This window comes from Paroedura picta, chromosome 2 (assembly GCF_049243985.1).
Source record: "Paroedura picta isolate Pp20150507F chromosome 2, Ppicta_v3.0, whole genome shotgun sequence".
NCBI classification, from domain to species: Eukaryota; Metazoa; Chordata; class Lepidosauria; order Squamata; family Gekkonidae; genus Paroedura; species Paroedura picta.
Genome location: NC_135370.1, coordinates 137,644,625 through 137,670,469, shown reverse-complemented (window position 1 = coordinate 137,670,469; position 25,845 = coordinate 137,644,625). Strand labels below are relative to the sequence as shown.

General features: G+C 42.3%; 1 protein-coding gene and 1 long non-coding RNA gene across 5 annotated transcripts in view; one reads left to right on the top strand and one right to left on the bottom strand.

The window, feature by feature from the left end:
* Nucleotides 1–3,354: 3,354 nt before the first annotated feature.
* LOC143830452 (uncharacterized) lies at nt 3,355–22,194 on the bottom strand. Its single transcript, XR_013228453.1, has 3 exons — nt 21,946–22,194; nt 10,729–10,811; nt 3,355–3,753 (listed from the first exon to the last, which is right to left on the bottom strand). It is a non-coding gene; the product is annotated as an uncharacterized LOC143830452 (long non-coding RNA).
* CDIN1 (CDAN1 interacting nuclease 1) overlaps nt 22,067–25,845 on the top strand; it is a 183,860-nt gene continuing 180,081 nt past the window's right edge. Inside the window, exon 1 of one of the 4 annotated variants that reach the window (XM_077322971.1) lies at nt 22,067–22,560. In XM_077322971.1, coding sequence (XP_077179086.1) covers nt 22,217–22,560 — 344 coding nt within the window. In that variant the 5' untranslated portion in view covers nt 22,067–22,216. The remainder of the gene's footprint in view (nt 22,561–25,845) is intronic. The other 3 variants (XM_077322975.1, XM_077322974.1, XM_077322973.1) reach the window with 3 other exon arrangements.

The following is a 25,845-nucleotide window of genomic DNA, read 5'->3' as shown; positions in this document are numbered from 1 at the left end:
AAAGTGCTTTTCAACTTGAAAATGTGTCACATTTTAGCAGATTTGCATGGATCATTTTATATTATTTAAGTTCATAATCTGGGACAATATTAGTATTATACAGACACTGATGAAGTTTGAAGAATTACAGAAAATAAAGCTAAACATCATAATCTCAGATCTGAAAGTTACGGTTTCTCACATTTGATTACAAAGAAAAGAAATGCTGGGGCTTTAAGTCTGAAGGTCAGTTCACACATTACAAAATTCTTGTGGCTGACTGTGATGGACAGCACTTAGAAGAAAAAGAGGAGTTGGTTTTATATCCTGCTTTACATTACCCAAAGTCTTAAAGTAGTTTACAATCTCCTTCTCTTCCTCTCCCTAAAACAGACACCCTGTGAGGTAGGTGAGGCTGAGACATCTCTCAGCGAGACTGTGCTGTGAGAAGAGCTCTAACAGGATTGTGACTAGCCCAAAGTCACCAGCTGGATGGATGTGGAGGAGTGGGGAATCATACCCAGTTCACCATATTAGAAGCCACCACACTAATACATCAAGCTGGCTTAAAGGCTTAGAAGTGCTATGTAAACAGATAAAGCCATGAGAAGGGTTAATTCTTCACAGAGCCAGACAGGCTGCTTGAGTGACAGGCTGCTTCAAGCTATCTGATTGGTTAGCATCAATTCAGCTGAGAAACACTTCTGAACTGAATGCTGAGGAGGATGAAGTCTGATCAGATCTATGATGGGAGTTTTGTGCCTCTCAAAAGAACATGGGTCCAGTGTTGATTGCAACCATGGTACACATGGAATTGTGGTATGAAGATGGCACAGTGAGATGTAGAGGCTCAAACACTTTTCCATGTGCAATAAAGTTGTGATCAGAATAACGCCCATATGCATGTGGGATGCATAGAATTGGCTTACTATGGCATAATTTTTCTATAAGCAATAAAGAATAGGCTGGCCATATCCTGGATCTGATCTTTAGTGCTGGTGTGGAGGTGGATTTGTTGGCTAACAATGTCATTCCATGGTCAGACCACCATACCCAGAAGACCTGGCTGAGTATGCCACCCCCTCTCTGTTTGGGTGACGGATGTATTTTAGTCCGCCCATGGAGACTTATGGAATCGAAGGGATTCCTGAATCCTCTGAGGGACCCAATGCCCTCCGGTGACTCATTGGAAGCCTTGGTGGAGGACTGGCAGTCCCACCTGGTGGCTGCCATTGACAAGATTGCTCCTGAGCGCCCTCTTCACCATCACCTCAAACAGGATCCATGATTTACTGCAGAGCTTTGGGAGAGGAAGAGGGAGGTAAGACTGCTAGAACGACTTGTGATGAAGCAGCAAGAACATTTCATCACAAGCTTATGAGGGCGTATGAGACGGCATGTGAGGGTGTGTGAGATGAATGTGATTACTGCGTAGCGGAAATCACATCTGCTAGCTTTTGCCCAGCCCAATTATTAAAAGTAGTTTGGATTCTTACTGCCCTCAAGGAAGGGTGCCAAAATAATAGTAAATTGGACTTAGGCTGTGAGGCTTTAGCAGACTATTTTGCACAGACTTTAGCAGACTATTTTGTTGCTCTGCCGCAACCTTACTGCCACTGTAGATAGAGATAATGAACTGGAAGATTTGTGACCATCTCCGGGAACTAGGTTTGATGGCTTTGGCGGCTCTCTATATCTGAAGTGGAGCACTCTGCTCTGTGGGTATGAGTTTGCTGAAAGTCCTGGGGTATCGGAAGGTGTGCCAGGCCTCAAACAATGCCAGGGCCTTTTTGGTCCTGGCATCTACCTGGTGGAATGAGCTCCTGGACAAGCAGCGGGCTCTGTCAGGACCCTCTGAGTACTACAAGGCCTGCAAAATGCCTCTTCTGCCAGGCATTCAGTTGAGGCTGGGTAAGGCCCCTGGTATGTGACCGGGTTTCCTCCTCCCTCCTAGCCCCCCTCATTCTTGCACGGTATTAGACTATGCTGGGGGCTTATACCATACAATTCTGATTACCAGCCATTTTCAACCATCCATACCAAGTTTGGTGCTCCGAGGTGCAGTATGGGATTTACTTTTTTTCCAGTCAGCTGGTTATTGCCATCTTTTTGTGGGTATGATGTGTTTTTAAGGGATTTTTATCATATATTTTATTGGTTATTATGTGCCTTTTTTTTGTAAACCACCACGAGCCAGTTCTCTGGGAGTGTACGGTATAGAAGTTTAAACATAAATAAATGATATACCAAATACATTGTGAGTCAATATGTTCTTCACTGAGTCAGTCTTGCTGACAAAGCTGAACTTCACAAAGCTTATAATTGAGATCTTGGGGCGGGGGCAGGGGAGGAAGTACATTTTGAATCTTGCTCAAATTAGCACTTGTTTGGTAGACCTAGCTTAATATGGAGTTTACCTGTCCTCTAGAGTTTCCAATTGCCTCAAGAAAAGATCTCCTAATTCTATGAAGATATCCAAGTTATTGGATTCAAGTTTGAGGAAGGACCTGATAAAGCAGATCTTTTAGCACCTTTCAATTGTGGCTTGGCTGATGTTTCAGAAAACCTCTGAGATTTGGGGGAGCCTTGTGAACAAAATTTATCATGGCATGAAGGACTACAGTGGACCAAACAGGAGAAATCTAATTTTTTTGCTAGTGGCTTACATCCTCTTCTCCCCCCCCCTTTTTTTTTTTTCCTTACAGCTCCTCATATTGTAGTTTGTTTTGTCACACTTTCAGAGGACTTCCAGGCACAGGGAAGATGAGAAGAAGAGGGAAATGAGAAATATATTTCACCCGTGCCTTCTGTGAGCTTTTCAGCTCAATAGAACCACATTTCTCTATGTGCATGTTGTATTTTATATGAGCTATCCAATTGTACTTATTTTTTAGTTGTTTGATGTACGTGGTTTTAAAAAGAAGGGAAGTTTGATAAATTCCCTGTAGACATTATACATGCCTCTGAAATCACAAGATCAAATATTAGCGTCATCCCTTTTTCTGCTGTCAAAAGGTTCCAGGTCAGAGCAAACAGTGTTACACCCTTTAAAATCCATGGATTAGCTTGGATTCAACCCCTTCCCTCTTAATGTGAGCAGAAAACACATGATATGCACAGTTTCCATGTATTCTTCTGTCCAGATGCAGTCCTCTAATTTGAATCCCAAACTTCTCTAGAATTTAAAGAACTTAGAAGACATCCAGTTAGAAATAGCAAGAAGACAAGCAAAGATATTAGAGAAAAATAATTAAATCAGAAAAGTCCTACATTAAGCCCTCTTTTTCAAGAATATCAATTTAGAACCAGAGTAATAAAGTACATATTCTAGTTTATAATAAAACTTCTAACTCGGAAATTCCACAAGCATTCACAAGGACCTTTATTAACAGTATTGATGAGTTTAGAAGCATAGCTGCATTTATTAAAATCATATGTATCCCCCTCTCCCTAAACATCCCTGTTCAAATACAAATAAATAGGATAAGAATAATGGATCTTAAATCATAAAGAAAATGCATAAACTGACATGTGGAGACCATTTGGCTTAGAAAAACAAATATCAGAACTATAGTTCCCACATTTGGAGTCCCAAGTTGGAATTCATGGCACGGCTACCTGGCAATGACAGAGCTATGTAAGAAAGCTTTATAAGCCTAATAAAAGAAGTATCATTCACATTTCTGAATTAATAGGAATATATATTCTAATTAATTGACAGGCTGAATTGTTGTAGAACTACAGGACTCATCTCCAGTTCCCAAAGTAAGCAATCTGGAAAGGAAGCAGAAGAAAATTGCTGAGATCTCGAGTTTGTTAACTGCACATCACACAATTGTGAATATGTTTGGGCGTCACGTCTCTTACATTAGTAAGTTTTTTGTATTTTACTAAACAAAATAAAATTAATCAAAGCTGAAATTTCAAAAACTTAATTGCTGGAATGAAAAGTAATTTAAAGTTAATATTGTGCATGTTTAATCTTGAGTAATATTGCATTTTAAAATTACTCATAATTAACAGATCCATTAAAAACAGAAATGGTATTATTCATATATAAAAAGTAGGAGCAGACTACGAAACAATATAGGGAAAAATCTGATGTAATTCTTAGGCTTGGATAATACCTGAATAGAAATCCTCCCAGGATGCAGATCGTGATAATGTAACATTTAATAATTTGCACATGATGTCGTAAGCAAAGGATACACAATGACTTACTGGGAGGAGGACTCATTTTCCCTCTACACTATTTCCTTTTCCCCTTCCCTGAAAGCACCATAGCCGCCCCGCTTTTCCTGCTTTCTTGTCCCCCACCAACTAGCATTTATATGCCTCCTTGTTGTCAGTAGTAGTCTTAAGATCTGTGCATAACCCACACTCATTTACTGTATGGGTTAATACTACTGACCTGTCTAACACTTAGTAGGATTGCTAAATTAAATCTTGGAACTTTCAAAAACATGAATTATGTATGCTGACTACTGAGCACTATTTTATTGCTTATTTGTTTATTTATTGTTGCATTTTCTAAATAAATAAATCCTCAGTGCCAAGGACCTTGAAAAGATCTTTACATGTAAGAATATGTTGCTGGCGACCAAGATAATTCATACCATAGTATTTCCCATTGCTATGTATGGGTGTGATAGTTGGACAATGAAAAATGACAGGAAGAAAGTTGATGTATTCGAAATATGGTGTTGGAAGAGAGTTTTATGGATACTGCGGACTGCTAAAAGGACAAATGAGAGAGTTCAAGAGCAAATCTCCTTAGATAAGTGAATTTTGCCTGGAAACTAAAATGACTAATCTGAGGCTGTCCAACATTATGGAAAGACAAGAGTCACTCGAAAAGACAATAATGTTAGGAAAAGGAGGAAAAGAGGAAGACCCAAAATGAGATGGATTGATGCAGTCAAGGAAGCCATAGCCCTTAGTTTATAGGACATGAGAATGGTTGTTTGCAATAGGACATTCTGAAGGTCATTAACTGATAGTGTCACCATGTTCGATGGCATCCAGACTCCTGGAATCCATTTTCCAGAAGTCACAAGTGCCAAAGAGTTAGGGAGAAAAACGGAAGTTCTGCATCTTTGGGCATTCTGAGTTTGTGGTCTTTAGGACCAATATCTGTACTAACCCTGATCCAATTTAGATATTCGGGAGAACTGTGTAATACTTTATCCAGAATGCATGTGAGTAGAAATGTGTATTATAAATGTCAGTATTTCTAAGGGTTCAGAAGATGTTTGGGGGTACAGCATGGGGAAGGCATAGTTTGGGAAGGGAAAGGAGCTCAGCAGGGATGTTATGTGATGAGAGTTCACCTCCAAAGCTGCCATTTTGTTCAGGGGGACTGATAGCTGTAGTCTGGAGATCTGCTGCACGAAAAAAATGGACGATTCCAAATTAGTGACAAGAGAGAAACAGAATCTATCCAGTGGCTTAATAAAGCTTGAAAAGATAAAGAGTCTCTTATGTTATTTATTCAGGCTTCGACTCTGCCAGAACGGTCTCTAGATTTGTTTGCCGTTTTCAATCTTTTGTCAGTGGCAGTGAGTCCGTCCTTGTTAATATTTGGCAGAGTCGTAGTCTGGAGATCAGCTGTAATTTCAGAAGAACTACAAAATGTATTTTGAGAAGTTAGCAACCGTAGTGTTTCTCCATTGAAAATTAAAAATAATTTGAAAAAGGAAAAGTTGGGAGAAACTTTCTCCCAGATATGGCAGTTTCCTACAAAGAAGCAGTTTCGTTTCATTTTTAAACTGGGTGGTGGGTGGTGGGTGGGAAGGATCAATTGAAACATGCTAATGTCCACTAAGGCCTGAAGCAGTACAGCCCAAGGAAAAACTTTTCCCATTGGTTTACTATATTTGCTACATGTGTAAATCCAAAGCACAAATGCTTTAACTTTAAGTGTGCAGAATTTTTCAGGCATATGGAATTAATAAAACACAATGTTTCCCCAATATAGTCTCTTTTTTAAAAATATCAAAACATCCAAAATTCCAAGGAACAGAACTTAGCAGTAAAATGTCCAAACTCTAACGGAAGGAAAATAATTTTATTAACATTTACATTTACATTTAATTAACATCTTTTAGAAAAAATCATACACATTTAGGGTTGCCAAATTGTTTTAAAAAAAAATCCGGACACACTCCTTCCTCCCCAGACTTCTTCCTCCCTTCACACACTCTTTTGCCACTCTTCCACACATAGGGTGGCCAACTTCAAATCAGGGGAGAGGATGTAAGTTTACTTTTTTTGCAATATACTTCTTGGGAGATTTGTTTATTGAACTTGGTTCCATGTTTCTATGACTGGGCGAATTCTGTTATATTAACCATATATCACCATAATTTACTTGTTTGTTTTAATCTTTCTGCCAAACGTTAAGAGTCTACTTCATCTGACCCTTTCCTTTTGCATATTCTGTTAGAATATCTTCTATGTTAGAATAAATGAGTGACTACAGATCATTTTGTGAATTCTGTTCTGCTTGTTGCCATCATCTTTAAAAGTTTCTGCTCATTCATGCTACTGTACATACTTTATGAATGATGCAAATAATACTTTCTAAAGCTTTCCTTGCTGACAAAAGTTTAAAAAGCAAAATTCAGTGCTGGACCACAAGTGATGTTTTTAGCCCCATCACTAAAATGAAAATAGACATGATGTGAAACAGAAGCCTTCAGTGTCTAGCTCCACAGGGAATCACTTATCTTTACATGCTTTCATGTACTCGGTGACTTCAGCAATCCTGAAGCATTATTTTGGCTGTTTGTACTGAGATAGGAGTAGTGTAGCTAAACAATTCAACTTCAAACATTCTGCAGCAACGAGCACGTTTTCTCTCCTATTTTGGCTTTAAATAGTACATTTACAGAGCTGGGATTGTTCAGGCTGGTGGATTAGATTAGGTCCCCCCCACCCTACCTTCAAATCAGTATGGCTTGAGTTAGGTTTAAAAACAGGTCTCAGAGGTTGACAAATGGATTAAAGTAGAACATAAATTCCTTATGTCACCCAGTCCCTTAAACCTTGATGTCAGTAACATTCCTAATCATTCCATTATTATAAATGTCAAATATACTTTACATGTGCTAAAATGACAGTGAAGTGCAAGAACTTTGCTAAAAGAAAGAGATTCACGTGAGGTGATTTCTGCACAAATGAAAACAAGGCTTAACTCTCCCCTTTCCTAGTGATGAGCACTTAAGGGATCCCTGTACAGGGCATCCTTCAAGGAAAGAGCTGGGGATTTATATCTGACCAAAGGAGCTTGGGCTCTTAAAAGCTTTTACCCCCCAAATCTTGGGGTGTTACTGGCCTTGGAACTAGTTTCTATTGTATATCAACATGGCTGCCTAGATATAATTTGCATAAGTTACAGGAGCACAGATTTCATTTGAACTCTATGAGAAACTCTCTAAGAACTTTTACTGGCCTATCCACTAGGGCCTAGGCAGCCCCAAGCAATTGCCAAGACTACCAGAAATCTAGGGGCACTGACTAGCATGATCTTTGCCTGTGGCATCAAGATCAGATGTTCCTGGCCCCAGGTGTCAGCAGGTAGGAAGCTTGCTACCTTCATTGAGAGTAAGGAATACCCAGCCCACTTCCTGCTTCCTTCTCCCACATGTTATGCCACTCTTCACTTGACCACAGTGCAAGGAATAAGGAAGGTGGGTACTTCTGCACCAGCACTATGCCTTGCCTTGTTTCTGAGACATGAAGGAGGGCACTGGCATGGGTCACTATGTCCCACCCAGTCTCATACTATATGGTATATCATTCAGGAGGGAAACCTCACTTTCAGCATTAACATTGGGCATGTGAATTGCAGCACTGCTGGGGAACAGGGAAATCAAGCAAGAAATGAAGAAATAAAACATCTAAGATTAAGAACATATTGTTTGTATAATATGTGCCTACAAAGAATGGATGAGGGTCAATAAACCGAAGCTGCTTGGGGACTATGTGGTCAACTTGTCCAGGAGAGTGCTGAATTCCCCCTGAAGGAGCAAGTTTGTAGACTGGCCTGTGGTCTCATCTTTTGCTATCTTTATTAACTCCAGATGGTTTGCCAGTTTATTAATCTTACATAAATTATTTGTCACTTATGCATAACCCACATAAGTGATCTCTACTCATTTGATAGCACAAGGAATTATGGGCAGTGTACAGGGGTGCAATCCACGTAGAGGAAGGAGTGTTATGAATCTGCAAAAATCCCTAATTATATCCCCTTCACACAGAGAAATGGCACATTCAGGATATGGTGTTATTCTAAGGTGTTTTACATTTTACTTGATGTTTAATTTGCATCTGCTCTGTGATATAAAAATAAGCTATGTATTTAAGTCAGGATTCCTACATAATTAGAAAACAATGGACTTTATACAATATGCAGCTCATCAATACTTAATTTATATTATGGGTGAAAAATCTCTACGAAAAAAGTAGGTATAATGCATATGTTAGTACAATATATTTTGCCTACTCTTTCTTAATGATTTCTGTTAGCATAAAAACTATTGACTTATGAGAAAGAATTGCTGCCTCATCTGACTGACATTTTATTCCATACTATTCTTCTAACCTTGGCATACACTTTTCTTTGTTGAAATATAAAGTAACTGTATAACTTTCTAAAAATTTTTTTTTAAATGTACACATACTCAGTAGAAAAATGGTTTGCATCTTTAATAATAATATATGACCAATTTGATAAGACAACTCCTACTTTCTGAATTTCATCCAAATTGATGCTACATATTTCTGTGTCAAATAATACAATTACTTTCTTGCTACAGATGGATGCCAATTAAATGATAAATTGCAAGGGCTTGTTGTTTACGAGGTAATAACTATATCCTGCAGAGGTGTTTATTAGCCCAGTTACAGATAGTTATTACTACGTTAACTGGAAGCATGCCTACATTTTTTAAGGCACTGAAATGGCGAGTAAAGAAAATGTATTTCAATCAATGAACAAAAATAAAACTTTTTGAAGAAGGAAGCAGGGGGGAACAAACAAATTACATCATAACAATATTAACTGTTCACAAATAACCATCCCAAGTATTGATTTCCATCTGCTGGTCACAATTACAAATAAGTTACTGTTATGAATCTTATATATCCAATCTAATGTCCAGAGAGAAACAACAACCCAAGTTAAAGGAAAATAGGTACTTTAGTAGGGCAATTACAATCCTTCTAAATCCATTGACATCAATAAGCCTGGATGAGTATGACTGCTTAGGACTGCAGTGTGGTAGAAGCTTTTGAATACACATTCTCAGGCCTTGAAAGCAAGTACTTTAGAATGCATTGGATGTGTATCAAAGTTATTCCCACCACATTGTTGAATATCTGTCTTTATGTTTGATCTAAGCATTTTCTGAGCACATTCTACCTGACCTAAATTAACAGCATTATGACATATCTAATATAACTTATTAAACAAATTTCTGTTGTGAAATACTGCAGAGGCCCAAAGAAATATTCAATTCTGGCAACAACAGGGAAAGTCTCCAACATGCTTTGCCACCTTGTGGTGCCAATGATTTGGCAAACTGTGTTAGTTCTGTGACATCAGGCTGTACCTTATGGTGAAATGCAGCATTGGTGTCATTGATAGGAGAGGATGGTACTTGCTATAAACACACAGCCATAGAGGCGATAAAACAGATAATACTTCAGTTCTTCACACTGACCTTTTCAGCACAAGGGGAAAAGGCTGAGCTGGTGCTCATCTGGCAGTAGGGCTATTCCCTGCTTCCAGATGATATTGGCACCAGCCCGGCCCTTCCCAGGCCCTGGCCTGAATCAGGCAATTGTTTGCCTTGCGGCAAGGAAACACAGATTCTAATGGCATTCCCTTCCCTGCTTCAGTGACTCCATCCAGCCACCTCATTCTCTGTTGTCCTCCTCTTCCTTTGCCCTCAATAGCTCCCAGCATTAGGTTCTTCTCCGGGGAGTCCTTCCTTCTCATGAGGTGGCCAAAGTATTTGAGTTTCATCTTCCGGATCTGGCTTTCTAAAGAGCAGTCAGGGCTGATCTCCTCTAAGACTGACCGGTTTGCTTACCTTGCAGTCCAAGGGACTCACAAGAGTCCACATTAGTCCAGATAAATTCTCACAGATAATTTCCCCTTTTAACTGGGCAAGGACCCTTTTTCTCTCCCTAGAAAATGTCTTCCCTTTCCTTTGACTAGATTTGGAAGTCTTACTCCACTACCCAAATTATTCTGCCAGATACCATTGGTAGTTCTCCCAACTGTGTTAAACTGCTTTCAGCATATGTGAATCCACATGTCCTCATCCCTGGTGCTTCCCACTCACCTGGCTAATGACAATGTTCTTGATGGTGTGGCCAAGCTTCCAGTGCCCCAACTCGTGGCCCAGCACGGCCAAGACTTCTTCGTTTTTGCAACCTTGTTTCTTATTCTAAGCTGTCACTACATTGGCAAGAATGATTTTAAACAGAATAACGGAAGGGGGAAAAACAGAAAGCCAGAGACTAAAATCTCCTCAGAATAGATGTTTTACAACTAAGGCACAGAGAGATCTTCTCTCAATGCATGTTTCTATCTGAAACAGGTCTAATATCACCTCTCTCCACTGTTGCTGGCCAATCAGTGTGCTTGTAGTAGCCTGGCATTCAAGCTCTCTGTTTCAGCAAAGAACTAATTTTCCATGTCCTGGTTTCCTGATATTCCAGCACTTTAAGCCTTACCTTCTTCTTCTTCTTCTACCTTAAAGGAGGTGTTCATAACAGTCTGATATGATCTTCTAATGAGTGGGATGTTTCCATATGATCTATATTTTGGAGCAAAAGAAGAAGTAAAAAAAATTCAGGCTCAGAAAAATGAGTGCACTCAAATGTCACATGACACGGGGTGTCTGCACCACCTGCATGTACTCTTTCAGAGTTTGGTATCTTGAGATATCTCCATTGGCAGGACATTAAGGCATGTGTACATAAAGGCATGCCTATAGTGTTGTTATTGTTGTTAGGTGCGAAGTCGTGTCCGACCCATCACAACCCCATGGACAATGATCCTCCAGGCCTTCCTGTCCTCGACCATTTCCCAGAGTCCATTTAAGTTTGCACCTACTGCTTCAGTGACTCCATCCAGCCACCTCATTCTCTGTTGTCCCCTTCTTCTTTTGCCCTCGATCGCTCCCAGCATTGACTAAACGCACTTTTGTTGGCAGGGTGATGTCTCTGCTTTTTAGGATGCTGTCTAGATTTGCCATAGCTTTCCTCCCCAGGAGCAAGCGTCTTTTAATTTCTTTGCTGCAGTCCCCATCTGCAGTGATCTTGGAGCCCAGGAAAATAAAATCTGTCACTATCTCCATTTCTTCCCCATCTTATAGTGAGGAACAGTTAAATATGAACAGTAGTTGGGGAGCTCACCAGGTGGAAGCATATCAATAAACTGAGTAGAACAAAAATGTCATGCTCTATAAATTGTGCTGCTATAAGCAAGCCTAAATAGACATTTCATAATCATTCTTATGACTTCCTGCCTGGCAACTGAATAAAGGGAATTCAAGAAAAGACTGAGGGATTGTAGCCATTGTTCAACAAGAACTTTTACGAGTGGAAGGCAAAAGATGGAGGTACCACAAATGGTGGAGGTCTATTGTATTTCCCCCTAGTACGAGTAGCGCCAGAATAAATGAAGCGACTGGGCCAAAGCTGAAAGGACGCTCAGTTGTGGAAGTAACTGGTGGCGAAAAGACAGTCTGATGCTGTAAAGATTTTTATTCCATAGGAACCTGGAATGTCAGATCCATGAATCAAGGCAAGCTGGACGTGGTCAAACAAGAAATGACAAGACTGAACATCGACATTTTAGGAATCAGTGAACTAAAATGGACAGGAATGGGTGAATTTAATTCAGATGACCATCAGGTATACTACTGTGGACAAGAATCTCGCAGAAGAAATGGAGTAGCCTTCATAATCAATAAGAGAGTAGGAAAAGCAGTCTTGGGATACAATCCCCAAAATGACAGAATCTCAGTTCGAATCCAAGGCAAACCATTCAACATCACAGTGATCCAGGTCTATGCCCCAACCACTGCTGCTGAAGAGGATGAAGTTGATCAGTTCTATGAAGCCCTACAACACCTTCTAGAAGCAACGCCAAAAAATGATGTGCTTATCATCATGGGGGATTGGAATGCTAAAGTAGGAAGCCAAAAGATAACCGGGATAACAGGCAAGTTTGGCCTTGGAGTACAAAATGAAGCAGGGCACAGGCTGGTAGAATTTTGTCAAGAGAATACAATGGTCATAGCAAACACTCTTTTCCAACAACCCAAGAGACGACTCTACACATGGACATCACCAGACGGTCAACACAGAAATCAGATTGACTATGTGCTCTGCAGCCAAAGATGGAAAAGTTCTATCCAGTCAATAAAAACAAGACCAGGAGCTGATTGTGGTTCAGATCATGAGCTTCTTGTTGCAAAATTTAGGCTTAAATTGAAGAAAGTAGGGAAAAGCACTAGGCCACTCAGGTATGAACTAAATCATATCCTTGACGAATACACAGTAAGGTAAAGGTATCCCCTGTGCAAGCACCGAGTCATGTCTGACCCTTGGGGTGACGCCCTCTAGCGTTTTCATGGCAGACTCAATACGGGGTGGTTTGCCAGTGCCTTCCCCAGTCATTACCGCTTACCCCCCAGCAAGCTGGGTACTCATTTTACCAACCTCGGAAGGATGGAAGGCTGAGTCAACCTTGAGCCGGCTGCTGGGATCGAACTCCCAACCTCATGGGCAGACAGTTCCAGACAGCATATCACTGCCTTACCACTCTGCGCCACAAGAGGCTCATTAGAATAGAATACACAGATAGAATACACAGTAGAGGTGACAAATAGATTTAAGGAATTAGTTCTGATAGACAGAGTGCCTGAAGAACTATGGACGGAGGTTCGCAACATTGTACAAGAGGTAGCAACTAAAACCATCCCAAAGAAAAAGAAATGCAAGAAATCAAAATGGCTGTCTGAGGAAGCTTTACAAATAGCTAAGGAGAGAAGGGAAGTGAAAGGCAAGGGAGAAAGAGAAAGATACACCCAATTGAATGCAGAATTCCAGAGAAATGCTAGAAGAGATAAGAATGCCTTCTTAAATGAACAGTGCAAACAAATAGAAGAAAACAATAAAATGGGGAGGACCAGAGATCTTTTCAAGAAAATTGGAGATATGAAGAGAACGTTTCATGCAAAGTTGGGTATGATAAGGGACCAAAATGGTAGGGACCTCACAGAAGCAGAAGAGATTAAACAAAGGTGGCAAAATTATACAGAACAACTATACAAGAGCGAGCTTAACATCCCTGATGACCACAGTGGGGTAGTTACTGACCTGGAGCCAGACATCCTGGAATGTGAAGTCAAATGGGCCTTAGGAAGTCTGAGCAACAATAAAGCTAGTGGTGGTGACAGCATTCCAGTTGAACTATTCAAAATCTTAAAGGACGATGCAGTAAAAGTGCTACACTCAATATGCCAGCAAATTTGGAAAACTCAACAATGGCCACAGGATTGGAAAAGGTCAATTTACATTCCAATCCCAAAGAAGGGCAATGCCAAAGAATGTTCGAACTACCGCACCATTGCACTAATTTCTCATGCTAGCAAAGTTATGCTCAAAATCCTACAAGCTAGGCTCCAGCAATATGTGGACCAAGAACTTCCAGAAGTACAGGCAGGATTTCGAAGAGGCAGAGGAACTAGAGATCAAATTGCCAACATACGCCAGATCATGGAGAAAGTTAGGGAATACCAGAAGAACGTCTACTTCTGCTTCATTGACTATGCTAAAGCCTTTGATTGTGTGGAGCACAACAAATTGTGGCAAGTTCTTAAAGAGATGGGAATACCAGAGCATCTTATTTGTCTCTTGAGAAATTTATATGCAGGTCAAGAAGCAACAGTGAGAACTGAACATGGAATCACTGACTGGTTCAAAACTGAGAAAGGAGTTCGGCAAGGCTGTATACTGTCGCCTTGCCTATTTAACTTGTATGCAGAGCACATCATGAGAAATGCGGGTTTAGAGGAGTCACAAATTGGGATCAAGATTGCAGGGAGAAATATCAACAACCTCAGATATGCAGATGATACCACTCTAATGGCAGAAAGTGAAGAGGAACTAAAGAGCCTGTTGATGCGGGTGAAGGAGGAGAGTGCAAAAGTTGGCTTGAAACTCAACATCAAGAAAACAAAGATCATGGCATCCGGCCCTCTCAATTCCTGGCAAATAGATGGGGAAGAAATGGAGATAGTGACAGATTTTATTTTCCTGGGCTCCAAGATCACTGCAGATGGGGACTGCAGCAAAGAAATTAAAAGACGCTTGCTCCTGGGGAGGAAAGCTATGGCAAATCTAGACAGCATCCTAAAAAGCAGAGTCATCACCCTGCCAACAAAAGTGCGTTTAGTCAAGGCTATGGTCTTCCCAGTTGCAATGTATGGCTGTGAAAGTTGGACCATAAGGAAGGCCGAGCGTCAAAGAATTGAGGCTTTTGAACTCTAGTGCTGGAGAAGACTCTTGCGAGTCCCTTGGACTGCAAGGCGAACAAACCGGTCAGTCCTAGAGGAGATCAACCCTGACTGCTCTTTAGAAGATCAGATCCTGAAGATGAAACTCAAATACTTTGGCCACCTCATGAGAAGGAAGGACTCCCTGGAGAAGAGCCTAATGCTGGGAGCGATCGAGGGCAAAAGAAGAAGGGGACGACAGAGAATGAGGTGGATGGATGGAGCCACTGAAGCAGTAGGTGCAAACTTAAATGGACTCCGGGGAATGGTAGAGGACAGGAAGGCCTGGAGGATCATTGTCCATGGGGTCGCGATGGGTCGGACACGACTTCGCACATAACAACAACATTGTATTTCCCACATTAAACTGCAAGGCTCTGAGCTTTAAGTACATATTTCATGGGATAGAGAGACATAGCCCTACACTACATGCCCAAATATCTGAGCTGTGTGTGTCTTGCCTAAGTTTTATGTTGTGCTGAGTGCTGCCAGGGCTGGTGTGACTGCCTGCTAGGGAGGGATATGATTGGCTGCAGATTTATTCGGTATCTTGCTCTGGAGCTTGAGAGCAGGAAAGGTGTGTGCATGGAGTGAGTTTACTTTGTTTTTTTTGTTTTTGCATGGGATCCGAAATGTCAGCATTTTGATTGATGCACCATTACATCACTAGGGGTAGATATAGCACTGAAGAGGTTTAAGAAGTCGGTTACAAAACAGTTCTTAGCAGAATTTTCTAGTGATTTCCACTTCATATAACAGGGCTTACTTCCAAGAAAGGGTCTTTAGAATTGCATCCTATGTCCACACCACATTCCTCATCTATGTTAGCATAGTGGGTATGCTAGTATCATGATGGTTCAATGTACCAGTGTAACTCAGATAAATGTTGGCATAATGGCTAGCATCATGAACTCTTTTGGCTCAGATGTTAAGATCAATCTGTAAAATATCTGAGTTATTTAATTTGGGGATGGAGGAGATTGTGTGTTATGAGCCCAAGGTCACCCAGCTGGCTGTATGTGGGGAACCAAACCTGGCTCACCAAATTAGAAACTGCCGCTCTTAACCACTACAGTTTCAGAGCAGTATAGAGGAAGAGAAGCCCCTTTTCTGAGGAATTTATTATTCAAATACCCTGTTCAAGAAACTCAGAGTGGTATACACACGTTTCCACATGATTTCCCCTCCACTTGTGTTTTTGCAGTTAGGTCCAAATAGGTATAACTTCAGAGACAGAACTACATCATGTGCTGTCAGAGAATTGTCTTGAAAAGAAATGGTGTTTGAAAGCAGAGACAGAAAATACACTACATCTGGCAATATTCTAGAAACTTGGAGAAAATATGAATTGTGCAGTTGTCACTCACCAGAACCAAAATACCAGTATACTTCCTCAAAAAGAACAATGATACCATATTGCAGTGGGTCATGAGAACCAACCCTTGGTTTTAAAGGAATTTAAATACAATCTATGTCTACAAAAACATATTCTCTTATCAGGCCCTAATGAATTAATTCAGTTAACCATATTCAACTTTTTTTTGCAGTCTGATATTTGTGGCCTCATAATACATGAATTTCAGCTATATAAAAGATATTTAGGTAGAACAGCTTAGTTGCTTTCAAGTCAAGTAGCTGGTGAAAGAGATTCCTGTAAGTTTAAATGAATAGCACTAACTTTTTCTTTAAGAATCACCTTCAATGGAAAATTATGACATGACAAAGACTAGAGGAATAAATTCTGTTTTTTCCTTTAAAAAGAACATGATTATTTGTTTTGAACAGTGCAGTAGCAAAGAAGGTGGTAATTATTAAGAAACCTCAGTTTCAGGGGGGGGGATGGTAATTTAATATTTGGCAAGAAAGGGGGAAATGATCCTTTCTGTAGCCCAAGAAAATTATACCCTTGTGGGGTTTTAAATGGATAGCATAAGGAAAAGGAATCCCCACATGTAGTAATATTCAGGAATAAAGATATTACTTTTCAGATCAGAAGAAAATAAAATATTTTAATATATATAATCAGATTTTTTCTGCTTTAAAAAAGCTCTTTTGTCATTTTATATGTGTTTTTGTCTCTAAGGAAGAGTATATTGAGCTATAGTAAAGGAATAAGAGACAAAAAGAGAAACTGTATATGTGATGCCCATTCTTTTCAGTATTGCAACTCTATTCTTCATAGTTTTAAGACTAATAAAAATAATGAAAACTGCTACTTAGTTCAATGAAGAAAAAAAAAACCCTTTGGCAGTGCACCTCCACCCAATTCTTTTGCAGCACTGCATTTACCACTTGGATTTTACTTGCTCAGTCAAATACATGTTTATTTAAATTTAACCTACTCTACATTTTGTTTCCCACAAGAAAAATATGTGAAAGGTTCCTGGCATAAAACACTGTCATGTTTCTGAGATTAGACAATTTAAGACGTTCTCTCCTGGAACACAGCTTTAGGTGGTGGCTGGGCTGAGAAGCAGGATGAACTAAGGAGCCTTAAAGACCCATTTGGGTCAGGACTGTCTAAATAGTAAGACAGATAGTTTATAGTTTCCAGGTCAAGGATCTTAACCACTACACCAAGCTGAACAAACTGCCATTGCTTTAATGAGGTGTAGCTAGAACACAGGCAGAAGAAGCTGTTGGATAGTGTAAGTCTTTTTTGACTTGCTAATTGACTGTTAGGGGATTCTTTTCCTTTAAAATTTGGACTTTCTGGCCAATGGCTTCTCAGAGCAATCCGAGGAAGACACTCAGATATTCCCTACATGGAGAGGTGATTGTGTGGTTAATAAATTTTGCAATATGAGATTGGAGGAATGCTTTTGTCTTCTGTGTTCTCTCTCTCTCTCTCTCACTCTGTATAGAGGAGAATGCTACACAGTCCACCATCCTCATCCCAAGCAGTTTTTAACTACAGGGGAAGTGGAGTCTGGATAGGAGCTGTCATTCCAGGAGATCCCGAAGTCCCACCTGGAGGCTGGCATCCCTGATTCTCCCTGGGGCACAGTGCCACAGAGACCTCCCCACCCAAGCAGCCCTTTCCTCCAGGGCAGTGGTCCCCAACCTTTCCGAGGCTGGGGACCGGCAGGGCATCGGGCCGCGCCCCCGCGGACCGCGCCCGTGCGGGCCATGCCCAGGGATCGGGCCGCGCCCACGCCACGCCCGCGGATCGGGCCGCACCCGAGCCGCGCCCGGGCCTCGCCCACGGATCGGGCCGCGCCCGCGGATCGGGCCGAGCGGGCGTGGCCCGCACAGGGTCGGCCCGGCCCTGATTCCCTCTCCCCGCCTCCCGCAGTAAGAAGCTTCCCGGGCCGCAAGCTTGCGGCCTGGGAAGTTTTTTACTGCGGGGGCGGGGCGGGGAGAGGGAGCCGCGGCCCGGCGCCATGGCCTTTGCGGCCCGGCACCGGGCCGCGGCCCGCAGGTTGGGGACCACTGCTCCAGGGGATCTGGTCTCTGAAATGTGGAGTGGAGCTTTCATTCTGGGGATTATCCAGGTCTCACCTGGAGGCTGGCTTCCCTGAACAGTGCCACAGACGACCCCTCCCAAGCAGCCCCTTCCTCTAAGGGAATTGATGTTTTGCAGTCTGGAGAGAAGCTTTCATTGCAGTCTGGAGAGAAGCTTTCATTCTAGGGGGTTCCCCAGATCCTGGAGGCTGGCATCCCTGAACAGTGGCAGGGATGCTAACTTCAAGATGAGTCCTGGATATCCTACTTCAGGGGCTTCTCGAAGCCTGAAGAATATTTCAGGGGTTTCTCAATGGTAAGAAAGTTGAAAAAAGCTAACGTAGTGGCAGTAATTGAGAAACCCTCTGTAAGTCCTTTGCCAACCAATGTTTTCATGTTTGATTGTAACATACAACTATTTTTGATTTATTGAACTGAACTCAAGAACATACATAATGAGAGGTTTTCAGTTCTTCAAGCAAAGTTTGCTATCATCAATTATATATTTTCATTGAAGGAAGAAACTCTGACAAGTTTACGAATTATTTGATGTTTATTATTAGCAATTACTGCTACCCAGCATTTCTCTTTGTTTCCCACCAGGAGCCTGGCATCCCTGCACCTCTGTGGGATCAAAAACCAGAGGATCCCCCCCTCCCAAGTAGCCCTACTATCCAGGGGGACTGATCTATTACCTAGAAATGGCCTGTAATTCCAGCAAACCCAGGTCCCAACTGGAGACTGGCATCCTGCAACCTCTCTAGGGCACGATGCCACAGAGTTCCCCCCTCCCACTCAAGCCCTTTCATTTCCAGGAGCCTGAAGATAAATTGTCATTGCAGAGTCCCCCCAAAACAGCCATTTTCCACTGGGACTTCCAATTCCAGGAGATTTCTAGGCCACACCTGGAAGTTGGTGACGAGTCTGAGATTTGGAGGTGGGGCTTCAAGAGTCCAGGGGTGGGTAGGAGCATTTGCCACATAGCCAGTGCCCAGGAAGGCCACAGTGCAGGTGTGCATCCTAGCACCCTTTGTTTCCCTGGGTGCAATCGGCTTTGCATCTAGTAAAATCATATACTAATAACCCCCCCCCCCAAAAAAAAGTATCATGCTTTGAAAAACCTTCTGGATTGCTATAAATTGGGTGCGACTTGATAGTATTCTACAAACAGTATTAGCAAAACTGTCTTTACTATAATGTCTTCTCATAATGTGACCAAAGTACAATAGCCTCAGTTTAGACATTTTAGCTTCCAGAGAGAGTTCAGCCTTGATTGATCTAGACTGCAGAACTGCACAATCTCAGAAATGTATCAATGGAACATATATTTCTTTGTGTCCTGATATTACTTTTGCATTTACAAAAACAGTAGGTTTATTCAAGCTGCCAATGGGTAAAGGAACGGAATACGTGGACAGTTCCTACAAATCATCAGATTTTTTTCAATGTCTTTTTCCCCCAATGGTTCTAAAGAAATGACACTAGAGGAAAATGTGATTCATAACATCATATGTGTATCATAAAGTAATTTTTTTAAATACAATTTTCTGCTAAGGAGGTTTACTCAACAGCTAGTAAGCATATTTAGAATTGTAGTGAGGTCTTCTCTCACTCTCCATTTATATGCACCAAAATTACTTCAGGTTAACAAAAACTACAAACCCGTATAAACAGTGTGATATCCTGCTAAACTTGCACAGGATCAGAATATACCTAGTATTAGCTACGTAATTCTGATGTGTCAAGGAGTTTCCAATGAAAAAGGCACAAGATTCTGAATAACTCTTTAAAGCAAAATAATGTCACCAGTGATTGCACAAAACAGTCAAAATCCAGCCTCTAGACACTTTATCATTTTAAGACGTATCTGTAGCATCTTGTTATGCAGCCTTGTAAATATGTCTACAAAAGTTACTAGCTCACATTAATTTTTACTAGCCTACTTGCCCAACCCAATATACCAAAGGAAGTCATCTGTGGGACATCAACAGCAACAAAATAAAAATTCAATGAATTCTTCCAATTTATAAAAATTCTGAGGCTCACCTATTCGCCAATGAAAAAGCAAAGCTATTTTCAAGTCCACTGTAAAATATCATCCCAATAGTTTAATTTATAGTTGTCTTAAAGTTTACCTGTTGTGCTAAAACTGTCTCTAGATTTAACTGTACCTCACTGCAGGTGAGCTCACATGATATTAAAAAAGTCCATCCACACAGAAAACAGGCAACATGCTTCATCTGAATCACACTGTTTTTTCTGTGTGCACAGAAAATGTTTACGAATGTAATTCCATCAATACAAATCACAATCCTATTAACATGAAGGTTTGTTTTCTTTAAGAACAGTTTAAACCTATGGTTTTTAATGGTATCCATTTGTAAATCTGGGGCTGGGAAGATTTTTTTTGAGGAATCCTTTATGATTTTACGTTAGTTTTTACAATAGTTTCTGACAGTCAACAAAGAGTTGTTTCTCACTGCTTTCCTCATTCTAAAATCCCAGATTTCTTCCACAGGCCCTTACAAAAATGGAACACAACAAATAGGAATCACCAGACATTAAGGAGTTGGCTGATAGTCGCCAGGTGAAAGAGTATAATTGTTTGTATACCTGAAATCTGTTTATTGTGGGCCTATATAAATAAAGCTGCCTCTTCTAAACTTGTTTTTATGCCTTGATTTTTTTACGTGCACTTTGGGGAAGATACAACTATTATACCATGTACTTAGTGGGTGCTAGGTGGTAACAGGTTAAAAGCTACAGGTTTAGCCACACCTAACACCCAAGCAGTAGCTCCTATAGGAATGACAAAAGCACTCAGGAGCAGGGTCTGAGCCTCACACAGGGAAGACTGGCCATTTAAAACTGTACTGGATGAAATCCCTGCTAGTGTCTCCCACATCCGACACTTACCCCTACAGTAGTACTAAGCCGCTTGGACTAGAATCAGTACTATGGAACTAGAATAACAGCCCCTTGACCCAGATAAACTGCTCTGGGATTGAAATGACACCTTCCAGAGAGAAATGAAATTCCCTGGGATCTAGTCCTGGACTAGATTGACAACTCCTGGAGTGGAATGATGGTCTGAGTATGGGAAAAGTGCTTGGGGACTAAAATGGTTGTCCCCAGAGTAGAATGACTACCTCTCGGACCTGAAATGGTGCTCTGGGACTTGAATGACAGGTTCACGATTGCAGTTGCAGAGCACTAATCTGAATCAAAGGGATGGCCATTCTATTGTGGGGGAGCTGTGAATCTAGTCACAGTATAGCTTATCTTGGTTTACAGATACCTCTGCTAATCCGGGGAACTGTCAATATACTTCGGGTGGTGTCTTTCCATTCCCAATGCACTGATGCCAGTTTTGAGAGGACATCATTTCCAGCCCTTCTGCCCTTTCAACACTTCTGCTACATCAGGGACTGTCATTATTATTTAACTTTATTTCCCCCGCCACTCCCGAGACCGGCTGGTGGCGGGTTACAAGTTGTCATGCCATCCTGTAGGCTCTGATGCCAGTCCTAGAACATTTCTGCTACTAGTTGGGGCTTTACCTGCGTTCATATAAGGCCACTCTGTATACATATTGAGACTGGTTAACAGTTGGGACTGTTGTTCCATTCCCAGAGCAGTCTATCCAGTTATTGGAGCTATCATTCCAGGCTCAGAGCAGGTTTCTTGAAATCCGTTCCACATTTTCCCTGCAACTTTTGTTTGCACTATGTCAGCGAAGCCAAGGCAAATGAATCGGTTCTCCTGGCTCCCTTAGTATCCCATGGCATTCAGCTCTCTCCCATTGTTCCCATTCGTTTCACCAAGTCCGCCTTCCTGTCCCTCCAGCTCGATCTTCGGCTCTCCCTCAGGTGACTGAGAAGGACATGGTGGCAGGAGGGCTGGAGCCCCTTCTCTGCCTGGGCCAGCCTCTTGCACTCACCGACGCCTTCCCCCTTCCCGCCGCTCTTTAAATGTCACGCACGAACAGGAGACAGAAGTGAAACGCCCAGGAAGCGGCATTTTGCGGCGACTGGAAGCACGAAATGGCCCCGCGCGTGTCATTAGCCCGCGCGTCTCGGCCTCCCGCTCTCCCGCCCAGCGTTCCCCGCCGGTTTCCCGCTCGACGCGGCCGCAGTTCCTGCACACAAGAGGAAAAGGCCGAGGACCGCTCTCAGCGTAGACGCACCAGGGCGGAGCTGCGCGAGTCGCGCATGGGCGTCTCTGTTTCCCGGGGGTGGAGAGGACTCGAAGGGCTCGGGGCAGAGGCCTTCACTGAATTCCCCTGGCTTCCCCCCCCCCCCCCCCAGACACACACACACGCGCACCCACCCCCGCCCGCCCGCCCCTTCCTCTGCCCTCTCGGGGGCAATTATCTCTTCAGCGGCCGTCTCCGCGCGCTCTCTTCAAACTGCAGCAGCTCCTCCTCTTCCTTTCCCCGAGAGCGAGCGGGAGGCATGAAGCTGAGCAAAGCCCAGTATGAAGAGATCGCCCGATTCCTGGCTCAAGTACCCCCCACTAGACAGAGCCTGAGGAAACTGAAGGATAGATTCCCTAGGTAAGTCCCTGGCGGGCGGGCAGGCGGGACGTGGAGCCCGCCTCCTTCCTCTTTTCTAGGACGGATCCCGCCCCTTTCAGACAGCGGCACCGAAGCCGGTCGTGGGAAGCAACTGCTCACAAATCACAGGCCCACCGGCTAGGCTTCGGATTCGTTTTGGGGCTCAGCCTCCTGCGCATGCACAGGGTTTTTAGAGTAAATAAAAGTGCGCCTTGCATGTCTTCCGTGGTTGCAGTCCAAGCCCTGCGTTATGTGGGGAAATGCATAGACTATGTCCGCTTTTAGTAGAACTTATTTACATGTAATTTCCATGTAACTGAAATTATGTCCATGTAAACACGGATGGGGCTGTAAAAGCAATGTGGTCATGTTGGTTTTGTTTTGGTAGGAAACTGCTTTCTAGGTTACCTGAAATTGACCATTATATTGCTTTTCATTAGTTTCTTTACACATGAATCCCAAAAGCTGTTGGTGTTGCTGTCTCATCACACAAGACACGACCTTGTGCTTCCTCTGCTGCATTAGAATAATCATAGAATAATAACAATAGAATAACAGAGTTGGAAGGGACCTCATGGGTCATCTAGTGAGTCCAACCTTCTGCATATTGCAGCACACTGACAACCCTATTGCTCATCCACTGTAACCTGCCACCCCCTTGAACCTTCACAGTATCAGCCTCTCTGTCAGATGGCTATCCAGCCTCTGTTTAAAAATGTCCGAAGATGGCGGTTCACATTTGTGCTCAAGGCATAAGTGTGTGTAAAGGAGGAACATGGTGCTCCAGCACCTGCCTTGGGTTGAGTACACTGGCCTCCCCATACACAGTGACCACAGCATGGTTTCATTGATCTTTCAACCTTTCAAAGCAAGGGGGATAATTCTTCAGCCTTGGAAACACCAATGTGTTCCCTGTGCATTTGAACCTGTGCCTGACATCTCCCCCCCCCCAGCAATTTCCTAAGGATATCTTCTTTAAGTGGCATAACTATTACCCGCTGCATATAACTTGTAGAGAAGCATCGGGGAGGTTTGCAAATCTGATGTCTCTATCTCATACAAGATCCACTCTATACAATCCTGAACCTGTCATATCTACAGAAAGCACTTTCTTGGAGAACTTTCTCTGTGGTGCCATAACTCAGACCCCATAACTCCAATCATCACCAAACTTGGAGGGTAGGTAGAGGAGAATCAGCTGGAAATTTGGACTCTCTAGCATACCAGGGGGGTGTTATACTGCATCATGAACTTCACAAACCAAATCCGTTCATTTGGCTCCTAAAAGTTCATGACAATTCATGGTTCACAAACTGTGCACATTATGAACCATGAACCAAAACTAACTACATTTTCCTAGTTTGTGCCTATCCCCATTAAGGTCTGCTGAAATCACCTGACAAACAGAATAATCCTTCATTTCTATCATTTGCTTCTTGGTATTACCATTTTGATGTCTGTTTTGTATCCATTTATTCTCTTGTTTGATGTTTGGTGTCCGTTTTGCTTGTGAAAGGTAGAAGGGCATTGTTGTCCAATAGGGAACAAGCTCGTAATGATATGGCTGCAGGTATTTGGTTCTTTAATAGCATTTTTTAGTTAAATAGGGGCAAAGCTGGCATCAAGATTTGTTGCATGTGTCAGGCATCTGTCAGATGGCCTGTTGTTGCTGTTTCACTCTGTGTAAGCTTTCTGTAAGCATGCACAGCATGTGAAAGGAATAATGTTTCACAATGGGCAGTATATCCATAAGATAATGCAGAAGATAAATTACTTTTACTGCTGGGTGTGTTTTGTAATCCCAGTGATCCCTTTAATTTTTTTCAATTATATCTTCATTGCCCAGATGAGCATTATAATCCAAAGGATTGGAGCAAATGAACTTGTATCACAGGGCTTTGTGTATTTGGATAATGGTTGGGTACATGCAAGTATGTATTTTGCCATGTTGGGGTTTTGATATCAATATATTTAATTCTTCTCTTTTTTGTGCCACCGCAATATGAGGCAGATTACTGGGATGCTGGGTGTACAAGTAGAGTGGCTGTCGGAGACAAGTGGCTGAATATCTAAAGCAGGAAAGGGGAGATGGCCTGGAAGCCACAGTGGAAGGAGGGTGAAGGAAAGTGGGCCACCCCTCACCTACAAGTCTTTCATGGAAAGAGAGAAGATGAGGGATAGAACAGGGCTTTGAAAAAGAAGAGTGACAGAGAAGAGGGTGAGGGATACAGAAATAGAGGCATGTATGGCTGAAAAGGGGTGGGGAGAGATGGAAAAAAAGGGAACATGAGTGACAGAGAACAGGCAGGGGAGAGGAGAGGAGAGGATGGAAAAGCAGGGAGAATGGGATGACCCCCTCAAGTTTCTTGTGGTTCCACCTTGTAAAGTTTATATAGTTCCATAGTTTTATTGTGGTATATTGTAGGCCTTGATAAATTTTATTTGGCTCTATGAAGCAGCCCCACAATTCAGAATGTAGATTCATTATTCAGCTCGCTGGTTTCTTATTTTAATGACCACATTTTCTAATTATTGCAGCCCGGAACCTAATCTTAATCAGAGTGTTATAGTATATAAATAATATGGGGGTAGCCCTGACTATAATGAGCACAACACAAAACTACCTCTAACATGTATCTAATTCTTTCCAATGTCTCATAATATCGCCATTAAATAATGTCAATTAAATAGATAATTGGAGGCATAGAAAACATCTGGTTAAGAAATGGTTCACCTACCATAATTGAATGATGTAATCATTTAAATAAGAAATAAGAAGAGGAGCATGTCCAGAGGAGGGCAACAAAGATGGTGAGGGGTTTGGAGACCAAGACATATGAGGAAAGGTTGTGGGACCTTGGTCTGTTTAGCCTGGAGAGAAAATGACTAAGAGCTGATTACAGTTGGACTCTTCGGCATCCAAAGCAGCCGTTCACGCCCGAAGCAACCAGTGGCACAGGGGGGAGGGGAAGAGGGGAGGTGCGGGTGCCACTGACTGAGAGGGGATCTGATAGCCATCTTCAAGTATTTAAAAGGCTGCCGTATAGAGCAGTGGTCCACAACCTTTCTAAGGCAGCAGACCGGTGGGGGGAGGGCAATCCGGTGACCGTGCATGCCGCGCATGCATGCCCACGCAAATGCGCATGTGCAGCAGGTCCGTGCATGAACGTTTGTGCCATGAGCGGCAGGTGCGCACATGCGCGTTTGCACCATATGTGGCCGCAAACGCACATGTGCGGCGCATGTGTGAATACGTGAAACTGCCATGCATGAACGTTTGCGGCA